The sequence below is a fragment of the Chrysochloris asiatica genome, unplaced genomic scaffold (assembly GCF_000296735.1).
Source record: "Chrysochloris asiatica unplaced genomic scaffold, ChrAsi1.0 scaffold00081, whole genome shotgun sequence".
Taxonomy (NCBI): domain Eukaryota; kingdom Metazoa; phylum Chordata; class Mammalia; order Afrosoricida; family Chrysochloridae; genus Chrysochloris; species Chrysochloris asiatica.
In genome coordinates, this window is record NW_006408599.1 from 2,834,144 (window position 1) to 2,853,522 (window position 19,379).

The window sequence follows — 19,379 nt, forward strand, 5'->3', positions numbered from 1 at the left end:
ATCACTCCCCTCCTTTTGCTACAAAGCATCCACCTTTACATTTCCAACCCTTGCAGTCAGTCCTGATAACAATTATTCACCATTATACCACAAGGGACCTGTCTCCATCTCCTTTCATTAGCCCGCTCAGACAGATTGGATTCTACTCAGTGGAGATTCTACCTTCCTCCGCACCCTCTGGTTCTAGGCTCCCTCTTGAAAGCTTGTAAGCCAGTCACTTCTTGCCTTTATAGCTCCCCTACCCCCCCCCCCATTTTAGGTAGCCAATGTCCAAGTTGCCCATCCTAAAGTTGGCTAAATTTTGTTTTTATCATTTCATCATGCAAACGTGAAAACTTTTTTAGATGTAGGAAAAACAAACCAAAAACACAAAAAAACGAGAGTGAAAGGACATTTTTAACAGGTAAGCTTACTAAATTTGTCTTGTATTTAATTAAACACAAATCTATTTTGCAATTCTCATTTTTAGTCATAAACTTTGCTCCTGGAACTTCTCTGGGCTTAAATTTACAGCATTTGGATTCTTTGTCTGTGAATGGTTCAAACTACATTGTACTATGAAGTCATCCTGGGTTGAAATCCTATGCTAGCCAATTACTGTAACTTTAGACAAGATACCCCAAACTCTTTTGGCCTCAATTTACCTTTCTCTGAAAAATTGATCTCATAAGGATCCCTGGTAGAGTATTAGTGGGTTATGCGTTGGGTTGCTAACTGAAAGGTCAGCAGTTCGAATCCACCAACCTGCCGTTCTTTGGGAGAAACGTGAAGCTTTCTGTCCCTGTAAATTTATAGCCTCGGAAAACCTATATTAGAGTCACTAAGAGTCGGTACCCACTCGACAGCACATTACCACCACGAAAAATGGGTGTCAATAGTAACCACACTGTGGGATGGCTGTGGGAATTCAGTGAGAAAATACATTAAAAGTGCTTAGATGGCCTGGTACATAATAAGTACCACCCACCCCAAACGCACCAAAACCACTGACATCAAGTCCATTCTAACTCAGTGACCCATTATGGGCTTTCTGATGTTGTAAATATTTATGGGGAGTCCTGGTGTGGCCCTGTTGATTAATGCACTGAATTTCAAGGTCCACTTTGAACCAGGCCGCCTGCGGTTCAAGTTCACGAGCTGCTCCTTGGAAACCCTATACAGGGTCGCTATGGGTCGGAACCCTACTCGACGACACTTAACAAATACTTATGGTTGGATAAAGCCTAATTTTTCTCTCAGGAGCGCTGGTTGTTGTTCTGGTGTTATGTGCTATCGAGTTGGCAGTGACTCTCAGCTACCCTAAGGACAACACAAGGAAACACTGCCCAATCCTGGGCCAACCTCACAATAGTTGCAGCGCTTGAGCATATTGCTCTGCTTAAGTTCTCCGTAAAGTGAGGATAAGAACAGAGAGTGCCACAATGTTGATGTAACAGACAATGATATATACGAGCGCGAAGGATGAAGGTGAACATTGCACATAAGAAAGCTTAAGTTATGCATAACCCAGGTCAGAGCTTAAGAGTGCGTATTGCGCATGCTCGGTTTCCTTACGCTCTCCTAGGCCCTCTCGTTTCTCCCTAGGGGAGGGGGCCGGAAGTACAGCCGCTTCCGCCGGCTGTCTTCCGGCGGAGGGACGCGCGGAGATGACGCTGGCAGCGCCGGAAGCCGCGCCCCTGTGAGGTTGCGGACCCCGAGCGGCGGCTGCAGGTCCAGGTATGTGTTTAAAGTCGGGGACGGGGAAAGGATTCTTGGGTGCCTACACCGCTGCTGATTCCCTTACTTCTACTTGTTCATTTTTCTTACTATGCAGACGCCATGGCTGCGGAGCGGACCTGGCCGCTGCGAAGCTCTGGTGGCCCGAGTGCGCCCAGTCGGTGTGTGCCCGGCGCGAGGTCCCGGGCCCCGGGGCGCTCGCTCAGGTCAGTGCCGCACGGAATACGGCTTTGGGAGCTGGGGATCTGGGGATGACGAGCAGGTTGAAGGGATCTGGAGTTCATTTTGTTGTTGTTGTTATGTGCCATCGAGTCGGTTCCGACTCAGCGACCTTATATAGGGTTTCTGAGGAGCATCTCGTGGCTTTGAAATGCCGACCTTTTGGTTCACAGTCCAATGCTGATCCTGCAGCCACACTACGAGTTCATTTTAAAGATAGGAAATTAAATATTCGGAGTTACTGCATCCTAGTACCTGAATTTCCTTATCTGCAAAATGAGTTGACTGGTGTCCCAGGGCTGTGGTGACTTTGAAAGATGAAGTGCGGAGAGGTACTTGATGAAATAGAAAGCTCTGTGTACTAATGTGAGGGACCGCACTGTAATTATGAATGCACCATGGAAACAGGTGTGTATGTGGGGTGCTGTTTGAAATAAAGCACAAATAATACTATGTAATTATGCTTCGCTGGCATTTATTGTGTGCCAGGTACTGTGCTAAATGCTTTACATATATTTTCCTGTTTAATCCTTACAAAAATCTTTGTCGACAGTGCAGTTCGTAACTACATTTTAAAAGTGAAAAAACTGTGGCGGAGATGTTGTCAAATGCCATTGACTTGGTTCCGACTCATAGCGACCTTGTGTAGGGTTTCCATTGAGCAGCTGGTGGGTTTGAACTGCCAACCTTGTGGTTCGCAGCCCATTGCTGAACCTACAGCGCCATACTAGGAGCCCCAGATATTGTTAAGTGTCTTTCAGTCCGTTCCAACTCACAGCAATCCTGTGTAGCGTTTCTGAGGAGCACCTGGTGGGTTTGAACTGCCGGCCTTGGGGTTCGAAGTCCAGTACGCTGATTCACAGCTCCACATCCAGCTTGGATGAAGTGATTTCCCCAAGATCACCTGGCAACAAGTGGAGGTGCAAAGTCTGTATTTTGCAAACATTATTTTTTCAAAACTTTTTTTTGAAAAAGGTTACAGTGAAAAGGACCCCTGCACCCGCGTTCCTCAGGTCTCCAGTTCTCTTTGGAGGCAACTAATGTTACTTGTTATATAGTTTTCTATACACATTTTCAAAGCTTCTGTACTCGTGATATAACTTTTGATTATGATTGATAAGAGAGAGATGATTGAGCCTACCCTATTCCTAATTACTCCCCTCCACACACACAAAAAGGAAGGGAACTGCTTTAATTTCCCATTCTTGACAGTGGTGGGGAAGGAAGAGAAAAATGGTTCTAACTGTTTTATCCAGAACATCGTCTCTAAGGAGTCTTGGTGGCACTGTAGGTTAAGCTTTGGTGGCTGTCTGCACCTGTAAATATGTACAGTTTCAGAAACTCTAAATAGGGTAACTGTGAGTCAGAATCAACTCAATGGCAGTGGGTTTGGTTTTTATTTGGGTCAATAAGACTTGGAGGTCTAGGGTTTGTTAGGGTATTTGTGGAGAGGGGTACGAGAATGAAGTCGTGAGTCTGTCATCTCCTTTGGGACTTTGGTAAAGTCATTTCCACTTCTTGGTCCTTAAATTTCCTCATTTATTAGTTAGAGCAGTGGTGGTAATACCTTGCACCAAATTATGAAGATCTAATATAGCATTTTAGGCTTTAGGGAGTCCCTGTGAATGGCTGAGCCCTCCATTACTAACTGAAAGATTGGCAGTTCAGATCCACTCCGAGGCACCTCAGAAGAAAGGTCTGGCAGCCTCCTTTCTGAAGGTCACACTGTTGGAGACCCTGTGTTTTATAATTCTGTTCATCACACTCATGGGGTCACCATGAATCTGAATAGACTCCATTGCAACTAGTATTGTGTTCTTTTTCAGTGCCATCTAATCTGTTCTGACCCAAAGCGACCCTGTATAGTGTTTCCCAGGAGAAGTTGGTTGGTTTGAACTCCTGACCTTGTTTGCAGTCCAGTGCTTATCCTGCAGCATCTTGTTGGGTGTTTTTTAGTCTTTAAAGCCAATGGAACATAGGAAGTTAAATGACTGACCCAAAAGCCAAAAGAAATTCCTATTAGGAGTTAGGGGACTATATAAATTTTAGAAGCCAAATTCAGGTCTTCCATCTCTCGTTTTAGGAGTCTTTCCATCCTCTTCCTTATTTCCTCAGACCTTCATGATGTTAAAACCGAGGGCAGGTTTAATATTTAGTCAAGGGGGAGAGAAAAAGGACAAGCTAGCAGAGGGTGTGGGTAGACTAGAGAGGAAAATGCATTGAACAGAAAATTATAACCTCAACTGACTATCTGCCCTTAATTTATAAAATGAAACTCCCAGTAAGTTTGTGCCCTTGGGTTTTTCTTCAGATAAGTTCTGCTTACTGTTATTTCTAAGCAGCTTAAGAGAAACTTTGTGATAGAATTATAAGGTTATTAAGAATAGCAAAACTAACAAAAAGTCCCATTTTAGGTACTCTTAGACTGGCACTGTGCTATGCATGTCTCTCTTTTATTTCTGATTTTCTTAATCATTACAATGTGTGATAACTTCCATTTTACTGATAACAAAACTAAAGTTTAGAAATAGGTTGAACGTATGCATGTTCACCTAGCAAGTGACTGAATCTGTGTAAGATGTGACTGCCAAAGCATTATTATTTATTCTGTTTCTTTCCAATTGTCCCCAATGTGAGCAATCCCTCGGCTACAACCAAGATCATTCCTATGTTTTTAAGAATTTGTAATTAAGTCAGACATGTGCTTATGGCTCTTATTTAGCCTTACTGTAGTGTAAGAAAGGAACCTTGGTGGTGCTATGGGTTAAACATTGGGCTGCTAACCTTACAGTCAATAGTTCAAATCCAGTTGTTGCTCTGTGGGAGGAAATGAGGCTGTCGTCATAAAGATTTACAGTCTCAAAAACCCTAAGGAGCACTTCTGCTCTGTCCTCTATAGGGTATCTTTGAGTCAGAATTGACTTGATGGCTAGGGGTTTCATTGTGGTCAGTGGGCTAAGCATTGGGCTGCTGCTAACTTCAAAATTGCTGGCTCAAACCCACCAGCCACTCCGCAGGAAAAAGATGAGGCCGCCTACTCCTGTGAAGACAACAGTCTCAGTAACCCTGTCTTACCGAGTTGCTATGGGTTGGAAATGACTCAGTAGTAGTGGGTTGTAGTACAAGAAAAGACTGGAAGCCTTTTCAATGATTTAAAAACAGCACATGGGTGAGCAAATGTGATTGTGATAAAGAATTTGTTGGGTCTAGGGTTTGGGGGAGGGGGGGCAAATTTATATAATATTATGGGCTATGAGGAGTTGTCCATAAATTGGATGTTCGTAATCCAGGTATTGCTTGTAAGGAAGCTAAACACTTTGGAATTGAGTATTCCATTGTTGGAATGCTGTGATGGTTTGAAAGCACCTCATGTTGAATTGAAATCCCACTTGAGACATGGCATTCTTAGAGATTTTCTGGAAAAGTCCAGTTTAGACCTGTGACCTTAAGAAAGTCACTATAGCCTCATTTGTGGTCCCCTTCAAAGTCAGTTAATTCTTTCAGAAAAGTTAACTTTTTTAAAAAATAATATGTTCTTAATGTTTTTAATAAAATTAATGACTTTGTTTTAAAAAATAAGATGCATTTTTTCCCCCATGGCAGTCAGAGATGAAAACTGGAAAACAACTTCCCCTAGGGATTGAACAGTTTAAAGGCCAATCTGTAATGCTAAAGTTGGAAAAGAAATTCTTACTAGGAGTTAGGGGAATATATAAATTTTAGAATAACTTTTTTTTTTTTTTTTTTAAAGATCCTCACAGGAAAGCTTGCCCCATAATCTTCAGTAGTGTCCTAGGCACATTGATCTGACTTGTTATAGGAGATATCTTAGTTATTGTGTAAATAATAGAAAACAAGATAATCCTGATAATGTTCTAAAAGAAATGATAAATTTGTCTCATGGCCAATGAAATCACAATCCAGTTCACACATATGCAAGCACTTCTACTACTCATTAAGGGTCTTTCTCTCTTTTTCTGACTCCTTAGTAGGAGGGAGATTTTATTAGGAGTTAGCTCTGGTAGCGTAGTGGTTACGAATAGGGCTGCGAACCGCAAGGTCAGCAGTTCAAAACTACCAGCTGTTCCGTGGGAGAAAGATGAGGCTTTCTGCTCCCGTAAAGATTTACAGCCTTGGAAACCCTGTACAGGGTTGCTATGAGTCCGAATCGACTCCATGACCCATAACAACAGCAACAACAGTGGATCCTTTCACTTGGATGGTCAGCTTCCCTCCCTTCTCTTCCTCACCTCTGCACTGAAGTAATTTGTTATTGTAGCATTATGTGTGTATGGCCATAGAAAAGAGGCTTAAGTAAAGATTTTCCATAGAAAAATGATTGTTATGATTCAGAAGATTTATTATTATAAGCTGATAAAACTTTGCTCAACTATTTATTTTTTGGCAATCTAGTAAATCTTGAAAATAAATTGATAAAATTCTATCTTGCCCAAACCCTGAAGCTTCCAAAAGTATTTTCTTGACGTCTGAGTCCTGGTGTGGTGCTGTAGGATAAACACTGGACCATAAAGTATGTTTGAACTACAAGGTTGAAGGTTCAAACTCACTAGCCACTCCGCAGAAACCCTATATTGGGTCACTGTGATTTGGAACTGACTTGACAGTACTTAACAACAGATTATTGCCCAGAAATCAAAACTGTGAGACACTAGAGCAAATGGTGTGATTGGAAAGGGTACCTTCTACTAATAAATTAGACTGCCTTTTTTCTGATAATATTCTTGCCAAATTTTATATTGGACAAGTTAATGAAATAATTTTTTACTCGCCTTACATTTACAAACTTGAAAGATGAGATCTGGCTTTTGTGTAGACATGATCTAAATGACATGTATGGATAGGAATTAAGACTTAATTTCTTGTGATTAGTAAGGCCATCTGAGTTTAGAATAAAACTTGTATTTCTTTTTTTTCAGTCATTGAGATTTTTAAACTTAAAAAAGTAAACTAATAGACTTCCATGTACACATCACTCAACATTAACATTAGTACATGTCCAATCTTGGGAAAGTAGTCTTTACTGGTTTGCTTTATTTTGTGTTCTCTTTGCATTAGTTTGGAGCTTTGGTGGCATAGTGGGATATGTGTTGGCTGTTAACCAAATGGTTGGCAATTTGAATCCAACAGCCACTCCATAGGAGAATGATGAGGGGTTTTGCACCTTTAAAGATTTATAGCCTTGGAGACCCTACTCTATACAGGGTTGCTGTGAGTTGGAACTGACTCAATGGCACACAGCAAAAAAAAAAAAAAAAAAAATTGCATTCATTTTACCGTGTTGTTAAGGAGCTCTGGTAGCATGGTGGTTATGAATCGGGCTGCCAACCTCAGGGTCAGCAGTTCAAAACTACCAGCTGTTCTGCGGGAGAAAGATGAGGCTTTCTGCTCCCGTAGATTTACAGCCTCGGAAACCCTGTACAGGGTTGCTATGAGTCGGAAGCTACTCCACAGCATATAACAACAACAATTCCCTGTTGTTAAGAATAGGTTGACACTTGGACTTAGTATCTAAATGCTGGGTTCTTTTCCATCTTTTTGTCCAGTTAGCCCTGGCTTCATTTGTCACACCCCTAAATGGGAGAGTAGTAAATTCAGGCAGACACTATGCCCCAGCTTTTAGCACCAAGTTGTGACTCTCCTGGTTATAGTCAGAAGATGAAGGCAGCAAGATGTATTTGGGAGTGTCCTGTCCTGTTGCAATTTTAATAGCTCTGTAACTGTAAGTGAATCATTTACCTTTGATCTGCAGTTTCCTCACCTACAAAGTAGAGATAGTTCTACCTATTTTTTGATATTTTGTAAGTATTAGGATTATTAGTTTGCCTTATTTGTACAGACGTAACAGGGCTCTCTTGGCTCTTTGGAGTGCATGGTTAAGAATTGTCATTAGCTCATTTGAGACTTATAAAAGCAGACTATATAAGACCAAATTTGGTCCTTGGTAATTCATGTTCTAACAGGCAGTGCCATAAGGAGACAGAAGAACTGGAATACCGGAGACATGAACCTTATTACACCTGCTTATTTTTCTTCCTCAGACCTTTTTCCTTGAACATCTGTTGCAAAAGCAAGTGTCAGTTCTGTGATTTTGATGACAGATCAGATTGTGTCTAGCATGACAACTGATGTCTCAGGTTACTGGTCCAGAGACTTGATTTCTGTTTGTCAAATCCTGGTGCTTGCTTTTTGTGACTTTAGTGGCTAGGTGGAGTGTCTTAAGGAATTCATTAAGGAAATTGTTTTATAATGATATTTATGGGGGAGGGATATATTATAGAAGACACTGTTTTGTAATATATGAAAACTTGTAAATCTTTCATGCATGTAGCATGTGCTAGACTTCAAAAAGAACAAGTCTCACATACCAACGTAAGTTTCACTGACTTACATGTCAGAGATCATGATTTGTTAAGTTTGTTTTCTCAAATGTATTTTGTTTTATGCGCATGGAAAAATTTTCAGATAAAAGTGTGTTAACTGTAAAATTGCAATGTAAGTAACTAAGCATAAAGTTGTAATGCCAAGTTTTTTACACTAATTTTTAATACTTCATTTGTTAGCAGTCTTGCTTGAATGGTCTTTTTGAACAGAACTAATACAATATTTTGATGTGCCACAGGTAAATTTTTCCATAACCTTATGGAGAGAAAGGACTTTGAGACATGGCTTGATAACATTTCTGTTACATTTCTTTCTCTGACGGACTTGCAGAAAAATGAAACTCTGGATCACCTGATTAGTCTGAGTGGGGCAGTCCAGCTCAGGCATCTCTCCAATAACCTGGAGACTCTCCTCAAGCGGGACTTCCTCAAACTCCTTCCCTTGGAGCTCAGTTTTTATTTGTTAAAATGGCTCGATCCTCAGACTTTACTCACATGCTGCCTCGTCTCTAAACAGTGGAATAAGGTGATAAGTGCCTGCTCAGAGGTGTGGCAGACTGCATGTAAAAATTTGGGCTGGCAGATAGATGATTCTGTTCAGGACGCTTTGCACTGGAAGAAGGTTTATTTGAAGGCTATTTTGAGAATGAAGCAACTTAAGGACCATGAAGCCTTTGAGACCTCCTCATTAATTGGACACAGTGCCAGAGTGTATGCACTTTACTACAAGGATGGACTTCTCTGTACAGGTAAGAGATGCTGGAACTGTCTTTTTATTTTTGCATTACATAGGGTGTGATTTTTAAAAAATAAAAAGTACACTCCTGAGGCTTTGAGAATGTGTTATTGGTATTGGTTATCCAACGTACCTGTAATGGCATGCCTCTCCCTTATATCCAAGGGGACACCGCCTGCCCCAGCCTCTGCTTTCCCCTTAGAGAAGACCATCATTTTAAAAAACCTTACAAGAAGAAAACTTCAGGCATTTTTTAAAATGATACGAATTAGAATAATTATAAATTACCTTTTTTTTACACTTTTCCTCCATGTACAATATTCTGTTGGTTAGTTTTATAATCTTTTCATCACCAAGCAATGATTTGTGGGGGAAAAAACACTGGAAATTTTGGTATCTAGTCCCAGCATATAGTTAGATCATTTTGGATGAGTTATTTAACCTGTGTTTCTTCCTAGTCTGTTAAAATATGGGAAGGGAGATACTTCATTCTTACTCTAAAACTCTGTGGTTCTAAAAAGAATTAACCAGAGTTTGAACATGAGAATGGAGAAAGTTGGATATTTTAAATAAAATATAAACATGAAAATTTTAAATTATGTATGTTGTCTTTTAATTATAATTGGCATGCATGTCTATGTATGATGATAACCAGTGCTCATGTTTTAGGCAATACATTTTGATAGGCAATGTAATTACGTAATTCTTAGCATGTTTAGAGTGACTCCAGGTAGTTCTGATCAGTGATCCCATTGCCTACTCACATTGTATGTAATATACTTGGTGTTCTTTTTTAATCCAAGATTATTTCTAATAAACATTTGTGTATTACCTAAACTACATTGTTGTCATTTTTAATAAGTATACTATTCCTTCATGTAAATATCATTACTATGTGAAATAGATCATTTTCATATTAATGCATATTTTTATTAATACCTTTGTTTGCATGTTTTTTCTTGAAAATCATTTGTTTCAGACAGCAGTCTTAGATTAGACTTACACATCCGAAAGTATAAATGACCTTTATAGCATCAATGATTGCTCCTTCCAGATTGAATTGCTATCATTGTCACAGAAGTTTTTCTTAAATAACCTGCTTCTCCTTCAGAGTTCCATTTCACTTTTAATATTATAAGTAGTTAAGAGATGCATGTTTTCTCAAGATTGTTTTTTATTCATCAAGGATGTACATTTTCCCCATGTAGTGGTATATTCTCTGAAATACTAGCAGATTACCAGTTTTATAAAATACACGTTTTGATTTGAAGAATTTTATGATTTTATTTAACATCTTGAAGTTACTTCACAATTGCATCATTGTCTCTATTTTATAAGCCCTATTATTGAAACATCTGTACATTGATACTTTGATGTACTTTTCCAGTAGTGATGATAATAGCTTTTCCGTGCCCTTTTTGCTTTATGATCCTTGGCAGGTATTTTTTTAAAAACTTCAAGATGCTGTGTGGTCCTGAAGCTTGGGGCTTATTTGCACATAGATAAATACTGGTAGTTAACTCATTGTATTCAGAACCTTTGGTAGTTTCCTCCCCTCCCCCCCCTTTTCTAGTGAAACTTTACTTTTGAAATACAGTTGGAACATACATATATATGAAACATTCATTGAATTCTCTACCTGGAAAGTTAATGTCTACAGTAGGTGTGAACAACCCTACATTTTGAAGATTATTTTGTAGTGGGTCTATAGACTTAGCTTTATTTTGATTAAGTTCATGAGGTTTACATATTGAAAGTTATGCTTTAGCTATTGGAAATGATCCAAAACATTACATTTTTCTAACAGCACCCATTCCTGGGATTATTACTAGTGAGAAAAATGTCTTTTTATTTTGTTACTTTTGTATTGGGAAATCCTGATTTGGCACTAAAAGTGCAGTGACTCTCAGATTAGTTCTTTGAGCATACAGTAAAACTGTATTGCCAAAGAGATTGACGGCAAATGCTAAAAAAAAATTGACATTGTATAGATTGAATAAGATGGTTGGTTATCCTTCTGATATGCAGGATATTTCTGAAATGATAATAAAGGAACCTCTTATGCTTTGTGCTGTTAAACCTATAAGGAAGAGTAGAACTGCTCCATCGAATTTTCAAGATTGTAAATGTTTACAGAAGCAGACTTGCCTCATCTTTCACCCATGGAGTGGCTGGTTGAGCTGAAACGCCAGCCTTTTAGTGAGCAGCCCAATGCTTAACCCACTGCAACACCAGCACTCCTTCCTGCATCGTTAGGCTGTGCAATTTTGTCAATTCATTCAGTAGATATGAAATACCTACTACGTAAAAGATAATGTAAGAGCATATGCAGATGAAGTAGAGCAGTTCATTGCTCAGACAGGGATCTGGTAGGTAACTTGATGAAAATACCCATGTAGATGGTGGCAAATCAGAGAATACTTGCTCTTCTAAATAGGGTTCACTGCTGTTCCACTCTAGTGGATTATTGCCATTGAGGGATTTAGGTTCAGAGTTGCCAGATCTAACTTTTCAAGAGAAGTCCCAAACCCAGATCTTTGTGAAATACTTTGATTTTTAGGTATAATATTTTAAGTATAGATAATCCCTACGTTACAAGCTAACCTCCACACTTCCCAATACTTGAAGGTACAGAAATGGTTCATAATAACAAGCTGGTGCTACTTTGTAACATACATGAAAACAGTATTATTGTTATTATATTAAACATGTTTTAGTTTATCTGGAACTGTTCTTTAATATTTTTGTGCATACACTATATACTAAGACAAACTTTTGACTGACTTTAGATATGAGGAACTATACTTAATTGTTCCAACTTATGTACACATTCAACTTAAAGACAGACTTTAAACTTGTTCATAATGCTTACATTGCTCAAATTTTTTAAATATGTGTTTAGGCCAATTATAGCACATCTATTGGCCATACTCAACCTGTGAGGTTAAACATTCTGATGTTTGGCATACGATCTAATAAGAAAAATTAGTCCTGTTGTGGTACTATAGGATAAGCAGTGAACAGCTAACCACAAGGTTAGTGGTTCAAACCCACCAGCCAATCCTCAGAAACTCTGTACAGGGTCGCTGTGAGTCGTAACTGACTCAATGGCACATAACAAAAGCAGAGCTATAAAAGAGGAATGATGAAAATGTGTAGATGAATTGTATGAGGAGAAAATCATAGTTCAGAGGAAGGAATGATTTCTTCCATTTGGGACGATTGAGGAGTATTTACATTGGTCATTTGAGAATGTGTAGATTTAAAAATGAGATTAAGGGTAAGGGGTATCCTATAGGAAAATCAGCAATAGCAAAGGCATGGGAGTGGTTAAACATTGGGGTATAGGAGGAAAACGAAATTCATTTAATGGGATTCTTAGGATGGAAGTAGGGCTGTTATGATGTACCACCAAGTCCATTCTCAGTTACCCATGTGACAATAGAACTGCCCCATAGTAAATTGTGTGTATATATATATATATTGTTAATTGCCGCCAAGTTGGTTCCGACACATAGTGACCCTGTATAGGGTTTCTGAGGAACGGCTCATGAGGTTGAACCTCTGATCTTGCAGTTCAAACCAACCTTAATGGGCTCTGATTCAGAGGAGAAAGACAAGGACTATAATTCAAAATAATTACACAGCTTAACATATAAACGCACAAGTAAATGCTAGAAGACAGTGACATAAACAAATGTTTGCAGCAGTATGTTCTGTTATGAACATGACAGATGTTCTATTTGTGAGTCAGATACCAACATGAGATGGTGAAAAACTCTCAGCAAAGATCCCAACAAAGCAAGTACATCTTTAATATACTTGTTAATTGCACTCAAAGAAAATCCAGTGTGTAGTTAAGCTGTAAATATGCTTTATAAAACAGGTTCTGGTGGTGATGGTGGTGGTGGTTGTAAACCACCCAGTAGATTCCAACTTACAGCGACCCTGTATACAATTTCCATGGCTGTAAATCTTCACAGGAGCAGAAAGCTTCATCTTTCTCCTGAGGAGCTACTAATTGATTCAAACTGCTAATCTTGTAGTTAGCAGCCCAGTTAGTAATCCACTACACTACCAGGGCTCCTTAATTAAAAATAAAAAGTAATCTTAATTTAGGAGTATCTGGTACAACTTTTGAGAATATCAAGCAGTGTTATTTTTGTGCACTGTCACAAACGTAGAATGTCTAATATGCTTAGCCCCTGCTCTGTTGTGTTAAGTGCCATCAACTTAGTTCCGACCCATAGCGACCCTGTATGGGGTTTCCGAGGAGTAGCTGGTGAGCTTGAACTACCGACCTTGCAGATCAAACTGACTTTGCAGTCCAGTGCATTAACCCACAATGATAGTAATGTCCTCTGTCTTTTTGAATGAAATCACCTCTACAAATTGCTAAAACGTTTTCTTGTACCCTTTTGAGTCAGTTCCAACTGATAGTGACCCTGTATAGGGTTTCCAAGGCTGTAAATCTTTATGGGAGTAGAAAGCGTCTGGATTGGATTTGAACTGCCAACCTTTTGGCGAGTAGTTGAGCACTTAGCTGTTTGTGCCACTTAGGGACTCTGTTGCAGTTTAGGTCAGGGTAAATATATCTAGATTAGTAAAGATTGAGATTAAAAAGCAGTTCCTTGAAAGAGCATCTTATTCTCAAGATTTAACAGGATAGAAAAGGGAAGATTAAAAAATGGCTGCAGTTTCTAGGTTATGTATGCCTAGAAAGGCAGTACTGGTTACAGGTGAAGAAAATGAAGGAATAAATGTGAGGGAGTTAGGTGAGTTCAGTTTGGGATAAACGAAATTGAGTTGCCTATGGAAAGTATTAGCGTAGTGGTTACGAATCGGGCTGCGAACCTTAAGGTCAGCAGTTCGAAACTACCAGTTGCTCCGCAGGAGAAAGATAATAAGGCTTTCTGCTCCCGTAGAGATTTATAGCCTCTGAAACTCTGTACAGGGTCGCTATGGGTCAGAACCGACTCAACGGCACTTAACAACAACAATAGAAAGTATAAGTGGAGTTTCCCACAAGTATGTGGAAATGCAGGGTCAGAGCTTTGTAGAGTTTTCAAAAGGTTTAGAAGGTAGTTACATCACAGCTCTAACTAGAACAGTGACATTTTAAAAGGAGGTTGTAGAGAGGAAAAAGAATAGACTCTATGTGGATTCTTGAAAGTACTTAAAGAAAGGGGAGAGGTAAAGAAACAACAGTGATGAGAATTTCAAAAGTAGGAACTTGTCTCAAAAAGACGCTATTGTAGTTAACTACATTCAAGTTGGTCTGACTCATGTGACCTGTACAGGGATTCTAAGGAATGACTGATGGATTTGAACCCCCAACCTTGCAGTTAGTAATCCAGTACTTATCCTATAGCATCACACTGTGATGATGGTTGTGTGATATGATGGTTGTGTGATAGCCACCCTGCATAGGGTTTCCGAGGCTGTAAATCTTTACTTGAGCAGAAAGCCTCATCTTTCTCCTGCTAAACAGCTGATAGTTTCAAACTGCAGATCAAACAGGTTAGCAGCCCAACTCGTAACTACTATGCTACCAGAGCTCCTTACAGCAGCACACTAAGACCCCTAATAAGACATTTGTTTGTTTCAGAGTCTTGGTGTGGCTCTGCGAGTAAATACGCTGGGCTGCAAGGTGGGTTTGAACTGCAAGGCCAGCGGTTCAGACTCACCAGTTGCTCCTCAGAAACCCGATACAGGGTCACTATATAGGAACCAACTTGACGGCACTTAACAAATGTTTACTCAGTTGATCAGCCTCATGAGGTGGTTGAGAACAGATCTGATGCTACCAGTTAAATAGTTAAGATAGCTTACTCCATCTGGGTTACAGCTCATTTTTCTGCCTGTGTTGCATGCCCTTCCCTGACCTTTTTTATACCCAAGTACTGTTTAATTCTAATTTATGAATTGAGAGTACTTTTTTTTTTCTTTCATGTAATGTAAAGGGTCTAAATACTAAATAGTCCATATTTAATCTCCTTTCATTTTGAGCTTCATCACTGGCGAGCTCTTTGAGAATATGTTAATGTAGCCAATACAGTAAAAAAAGGGATCAGGAGCAGGTTGACCGAAAGCCAAAAAGGAGCAGGGAACAGTGGCTACTAAAGGATTAGACCTGTACCACTGTAAAGTGAAATTTTAACTCACCTGGTGAGTTTTGGGAATTTCTTTAGGATGCAAAAGTGAAGAATACAGTGTTTTTGTACATAAACTACTTTAAATAATTAGGTAATCTCTTCCCTAGATTTTTAACTAGTCTTCTTGCCCCCATCAAACCATTCTCGATGATATAGTCAAAGTGATTTTTCAAAAATGCAAATAAGGTGAGAGTCACAGTTTTCTCCTGCTTGAACTTGCTTCTCTCTCTTCCCTGCCTCCTTAACTGCTTTTGTGTAATCAGACCATATTTTAAGCCAGGGGTGGGGAACGTCCAGCCCAAGGGCTGTATAAGTCCCGTGAAATCATTTGATCTGGCCCTGCCAAGACAACTGCGGTTCCAGCCTTCACATTGTTGTGAAGAGCTGTCGAGTCGGTTCCGACCCATAGCAACCGGTATAGGGTTTTTGAGGAGCAGCTGGTGAGCTTGAACTGCTGACCTTGCAGTTCAAACAGCTTTGCAGTCTGGCACATTAATCCACAGCGCCACACCAGGACTCCCAGCCATCATATTGTTGTTGTTGTTAAGTGCCGTCGAGTCGGTTCCGACCCATAGCGACCCTGTACAGGGTTTCCGAGGGTGTAAACATCATATTAGGGGTGAGTTAATTAAATGTTTGACCAAGTATAGCAGGCTAATTTTCAAGTTGATAATTTGTATGGCCCACAAATTATGTTATAAATTTTTGCAGAAAAAAGGTTGCCCACCCCTGGTTTAGGCAATTAATCTTGACAAGCATTGTAAATAATTTCGAGGCAGTCTTTAAAATGGCTCCAGGTTATTCTTTAGGAATTGGCCTCAATAACTATTCACATTTATTTGCATAATATATAGGGATGCTTGATGCTCTTTTCTATTCACTGTTATTTCAGATAAAAGTTACGTGTTGAACTAAACAACATAGTTGTCATTTTTAGGAGGTCTTTTACCAGGGATTGGTCAATTTGGAGCCAAATCTGGCAGAGTAGTTGTAACAGAAACCGTTTGCTTTGTAAAGCCTACAAAATATTTGCTGTAGTCTTATGGAAAAAGTTTGGAGACCTCTAGTATATGCTATCCCATTAAAAAAATTTGTTTGTTTGGGCTTCATTAATTTATTCATCCTGTAGATTTCAGTTTAGACTTGCCAAAAGTTGAAACTTCTTTTTAAGCCATGAAATCTCTTTTTCAATCCTATGCCAAAGCCCAGCTTAGAAATAAATATAAGGCAAGTGTAGTTGAGGAGTCAATCATGGCAGCTCCTAAGGTGTATTTGTGGAACACCTGGGTGTTGAATAGCTCGATTGTAAACTCAATGGAGCTTTAGCTGAACTGTTTGTTCTTTCTTTCCCTCTTGTATTTGCCCAGGACCTTTTGTTCTGCTCCAGTACCAACTCTCTTCTCCCCCACCCCAAATTTTCTGTACAATAAATCCCAGCTAAAAGAACCTTAGCCATACTGTATACCTCTTTCCATTACAGTGGTCTCTAGATATATGGCTTTTGTGGCCTTGAAATGTATAAAATACTGCCAGATTTCAAAGACTTCAAAAAAGAAAGCCAACTGTCTCATTAATAAACTTTGATGTTAATTACATGTTAAATGATACTTTTGACATATTGAGTTAAATAAAATATATTAAATCATTTTGACCTGTTTCTTTTTAAATATGACTATTAGAAAATTTTTACATTACTTACATGACTCCCATTATATTTCTGTTGGATAATGGTGTTCTGAACCAGTGATTCTCAGAACATGACAGATGTGTTCGAATCACCTGGAAAGCTTTTAAGGTGACTGAACCCACTGCAGATACTCTAAGCAGCCCTGGTAGCTCAGTGGTTCTTAGCTGCCTACGGAAAGTGTGGCACTTCCATTGCTCTGCCTATGAAAGATGTGGCAGTGTGCTTGCATAAAGATTTGTCTCAGAAACCCTAAGGAGGCAGTTCTTTTCTGTCCTGTGGAGTTACTGTGAGTTGGAAGCAATGTGGTGGCAATGGGTTTGATTGGTTCGGGTTTAGTGATAAAGGAAATTGTAGGCAAGTAGTGTAGTATGTAGTAGAGATTAGAATCTTAAATTAGTAGACTTGGTGACCTTGATTAAGAGATAATTTGACCTCTCTGGGTCTTAGTAATGTTGCTTTTCTTTTGGCTTGTTGTTGTTAAGTACTGTGAAGTCAGTTCCGAGTCATAGCAACCCTGCACAGGGTATCCGAGGCTGTAAATCTTTACGGGAGCAGAAAGCCTTATCTTTCTCCCACGGAACATCTGATAGTTTCGAACTGCTGACTTTGGGGTTAGCAGCCCGATTTGTAACCACTATATTAACATTTAACATGAAGGAGCTTTGTAAGAATTAAATTACTAAGAACTATTAAGGGGATTCAAAAAGTTCATTTAGAAAAGTGGAATTAAAAGATAATGGAAAAAAAAAGATAATGCAATTTCCCCACAAATTTTATGAAGGCACTTTATGTGTAATATATATATATATATATATATCCATCCACATATATGTATATAGATCCACTTACATTGTAACTGGCACATACAGTAGACTCAATCACTTGTAGATAAAAATAAATAAACTAATAATGACTAAAATGATGGCTCTGAGGAACTCTGGTAGCATAGTGGTTACGAATTGGGCTGTGAACCCCAAAGTCAGCAGTTCGAAACTACCAGCTGTTCCACGGGAGAAAGATTAGGCTTTCTGCTCCCATAAAGATTTACAGCCTTGGACACCCTGTACAGGGTCACTATGAGTTGGAACCAACTCCATGGTACTTAACAACAACAACAAAATGATGGCTCAGAAAAGAGGTTTGTATCAGTCAGACTTGGTTGTGAGTAGGTTGTTTTTGTTAGCTAAAGAAGAAATTGAATTTTTTTTTTTTTTTTTGGAAAAAAGTTTATCTTATTTTCATACATTTTTGTAAAAAAATTATGAGACTCGACTTTAACTGCAGTGGGTATAGGTCAGATACTCTAAATTTTTATCTCTGAAAGTAGAGCCCTGCGTGTATATTTTCACAAAAGCTCACCAAAAGATTCTAGTGTCTCAAATGCCCACTGAGAATCACAAAGTTCCACTTCTCACAAAGAAGAAAACTAAGTCCCAGGTAGTAAAGTGACAGCAAATATAATCCTCACTTCAGTATACCGTCAAAGGATTTGCTTTACATAGGTTGACAAATAAATGACAGTTATTTTTCCATGTTCTGAAACAGTGGCATTTGACTAACCATTGAGTGTGGAAATGTGGCTGACTGTAGTCATTCCAGCTTTTTGAAAACTGGTCATTTGGTGCTTTCTTGGGTTACTGTACCCTTAAAATGACTGTAGTTTTTATCTCCTCAAAATTTTTTGTGTTGTTTTTTATTCTAAAGGTAAATTGTAAGACATGAGTTAATGTTAGGATTTTAAACTTAATTAGAACAAGACCCTGAATTGATGCCATGATCGGCATAATATTTTCAGTAAAGTCAGGGAGGAGTAAGTTCCCTCTACTTCCTATATTCTGTTTCTTTTCTTGATGAACTCTTTTCATACTTCAAGACCATCTCCTCAATTGCTTCCCTGAAGTTCTCCCTGATACCTCTGGGCAGAGCTAGTCATTCTCCTTCGTATTTCCCTAACAAGAAGTAAATTATTCTTTTTGGACTTCTTCCTCCATCACCCTTAGACCAAGTTCCTTATAAAGAGGCTTTGTAAACTCTTTGATGAGTTGTGAATGTCTAGGAACAATTTATCTCCAGTCTTTGAACCTCCTTCACACGTTTCAAGATGTCTCAAGACATTAGCAGTTCACCTTTGCAGAAGTTAGCCCATGATCTGACACTTACCTTTTTTTTTTTTTTTAATATAACGTCAAGATTTTATTGTTTCAATAATAAAACAAGATGACGCTTAGAACTGGATCACCTGGCCCTTTCTCTTCTTATCTCCTCCCAGTTCAAATGTTTGTAGCTCTTAATAGCCAACATCCTCCTAGATTTGCAGTTTGGTTCAACACATTCAAGCCTCAACACAATCTTCTTTGTAGTTTTAGCCTTCTTCCGGAAAATTGGCTTAGTCTGCACACCATATCCACTCTGCTTCCTGTCATAACGCCACTTTCCCTGGGCAAACAGATAATCTTTGCCCTTCT

The 19,379-nt window shown here is 39.0% G+C and overlaps 1 protein-coding gene across 4 annotated transcripts in view; it reads left to right on the top strand.

The window, feature by feature from the left end:
- The first annotated feature begins 1,663 nt into the window (after positions 1-1,663).
- FBXW2 (F-box and WD repeat domain containing 2) overlaps positions 1,664-19,379 on the top strand; it is a 31,935-nt gene continuing 14,219 nt past the window's right edge. Inside the window, exons 1-3 of one of the 4 annotated variants that reach the window (XM_006865671.1) lie at positions 1,664-1,716; positions 1,814-1,922; positions 8,576-9,085. In XM_006865671.1, coding sequence (XP_006865733.1) covers positions 8,596-9,085 — 490 coding nt within the window. In that variant the 5' untranslated portion in view covers positions 1,664-1,716; positions 1,814-1,922; positions 8,576-8,595. Of the gene's footprint in view, positions 1,717-1,813; positions 1,923-8,575; positions 9,086-19,379 lie in introns of those variants that run through there. The other 3 variants (XM_006865672.1, XM_006865674.1, XM_006865673.1) reach the window with 3 other exon arrangements.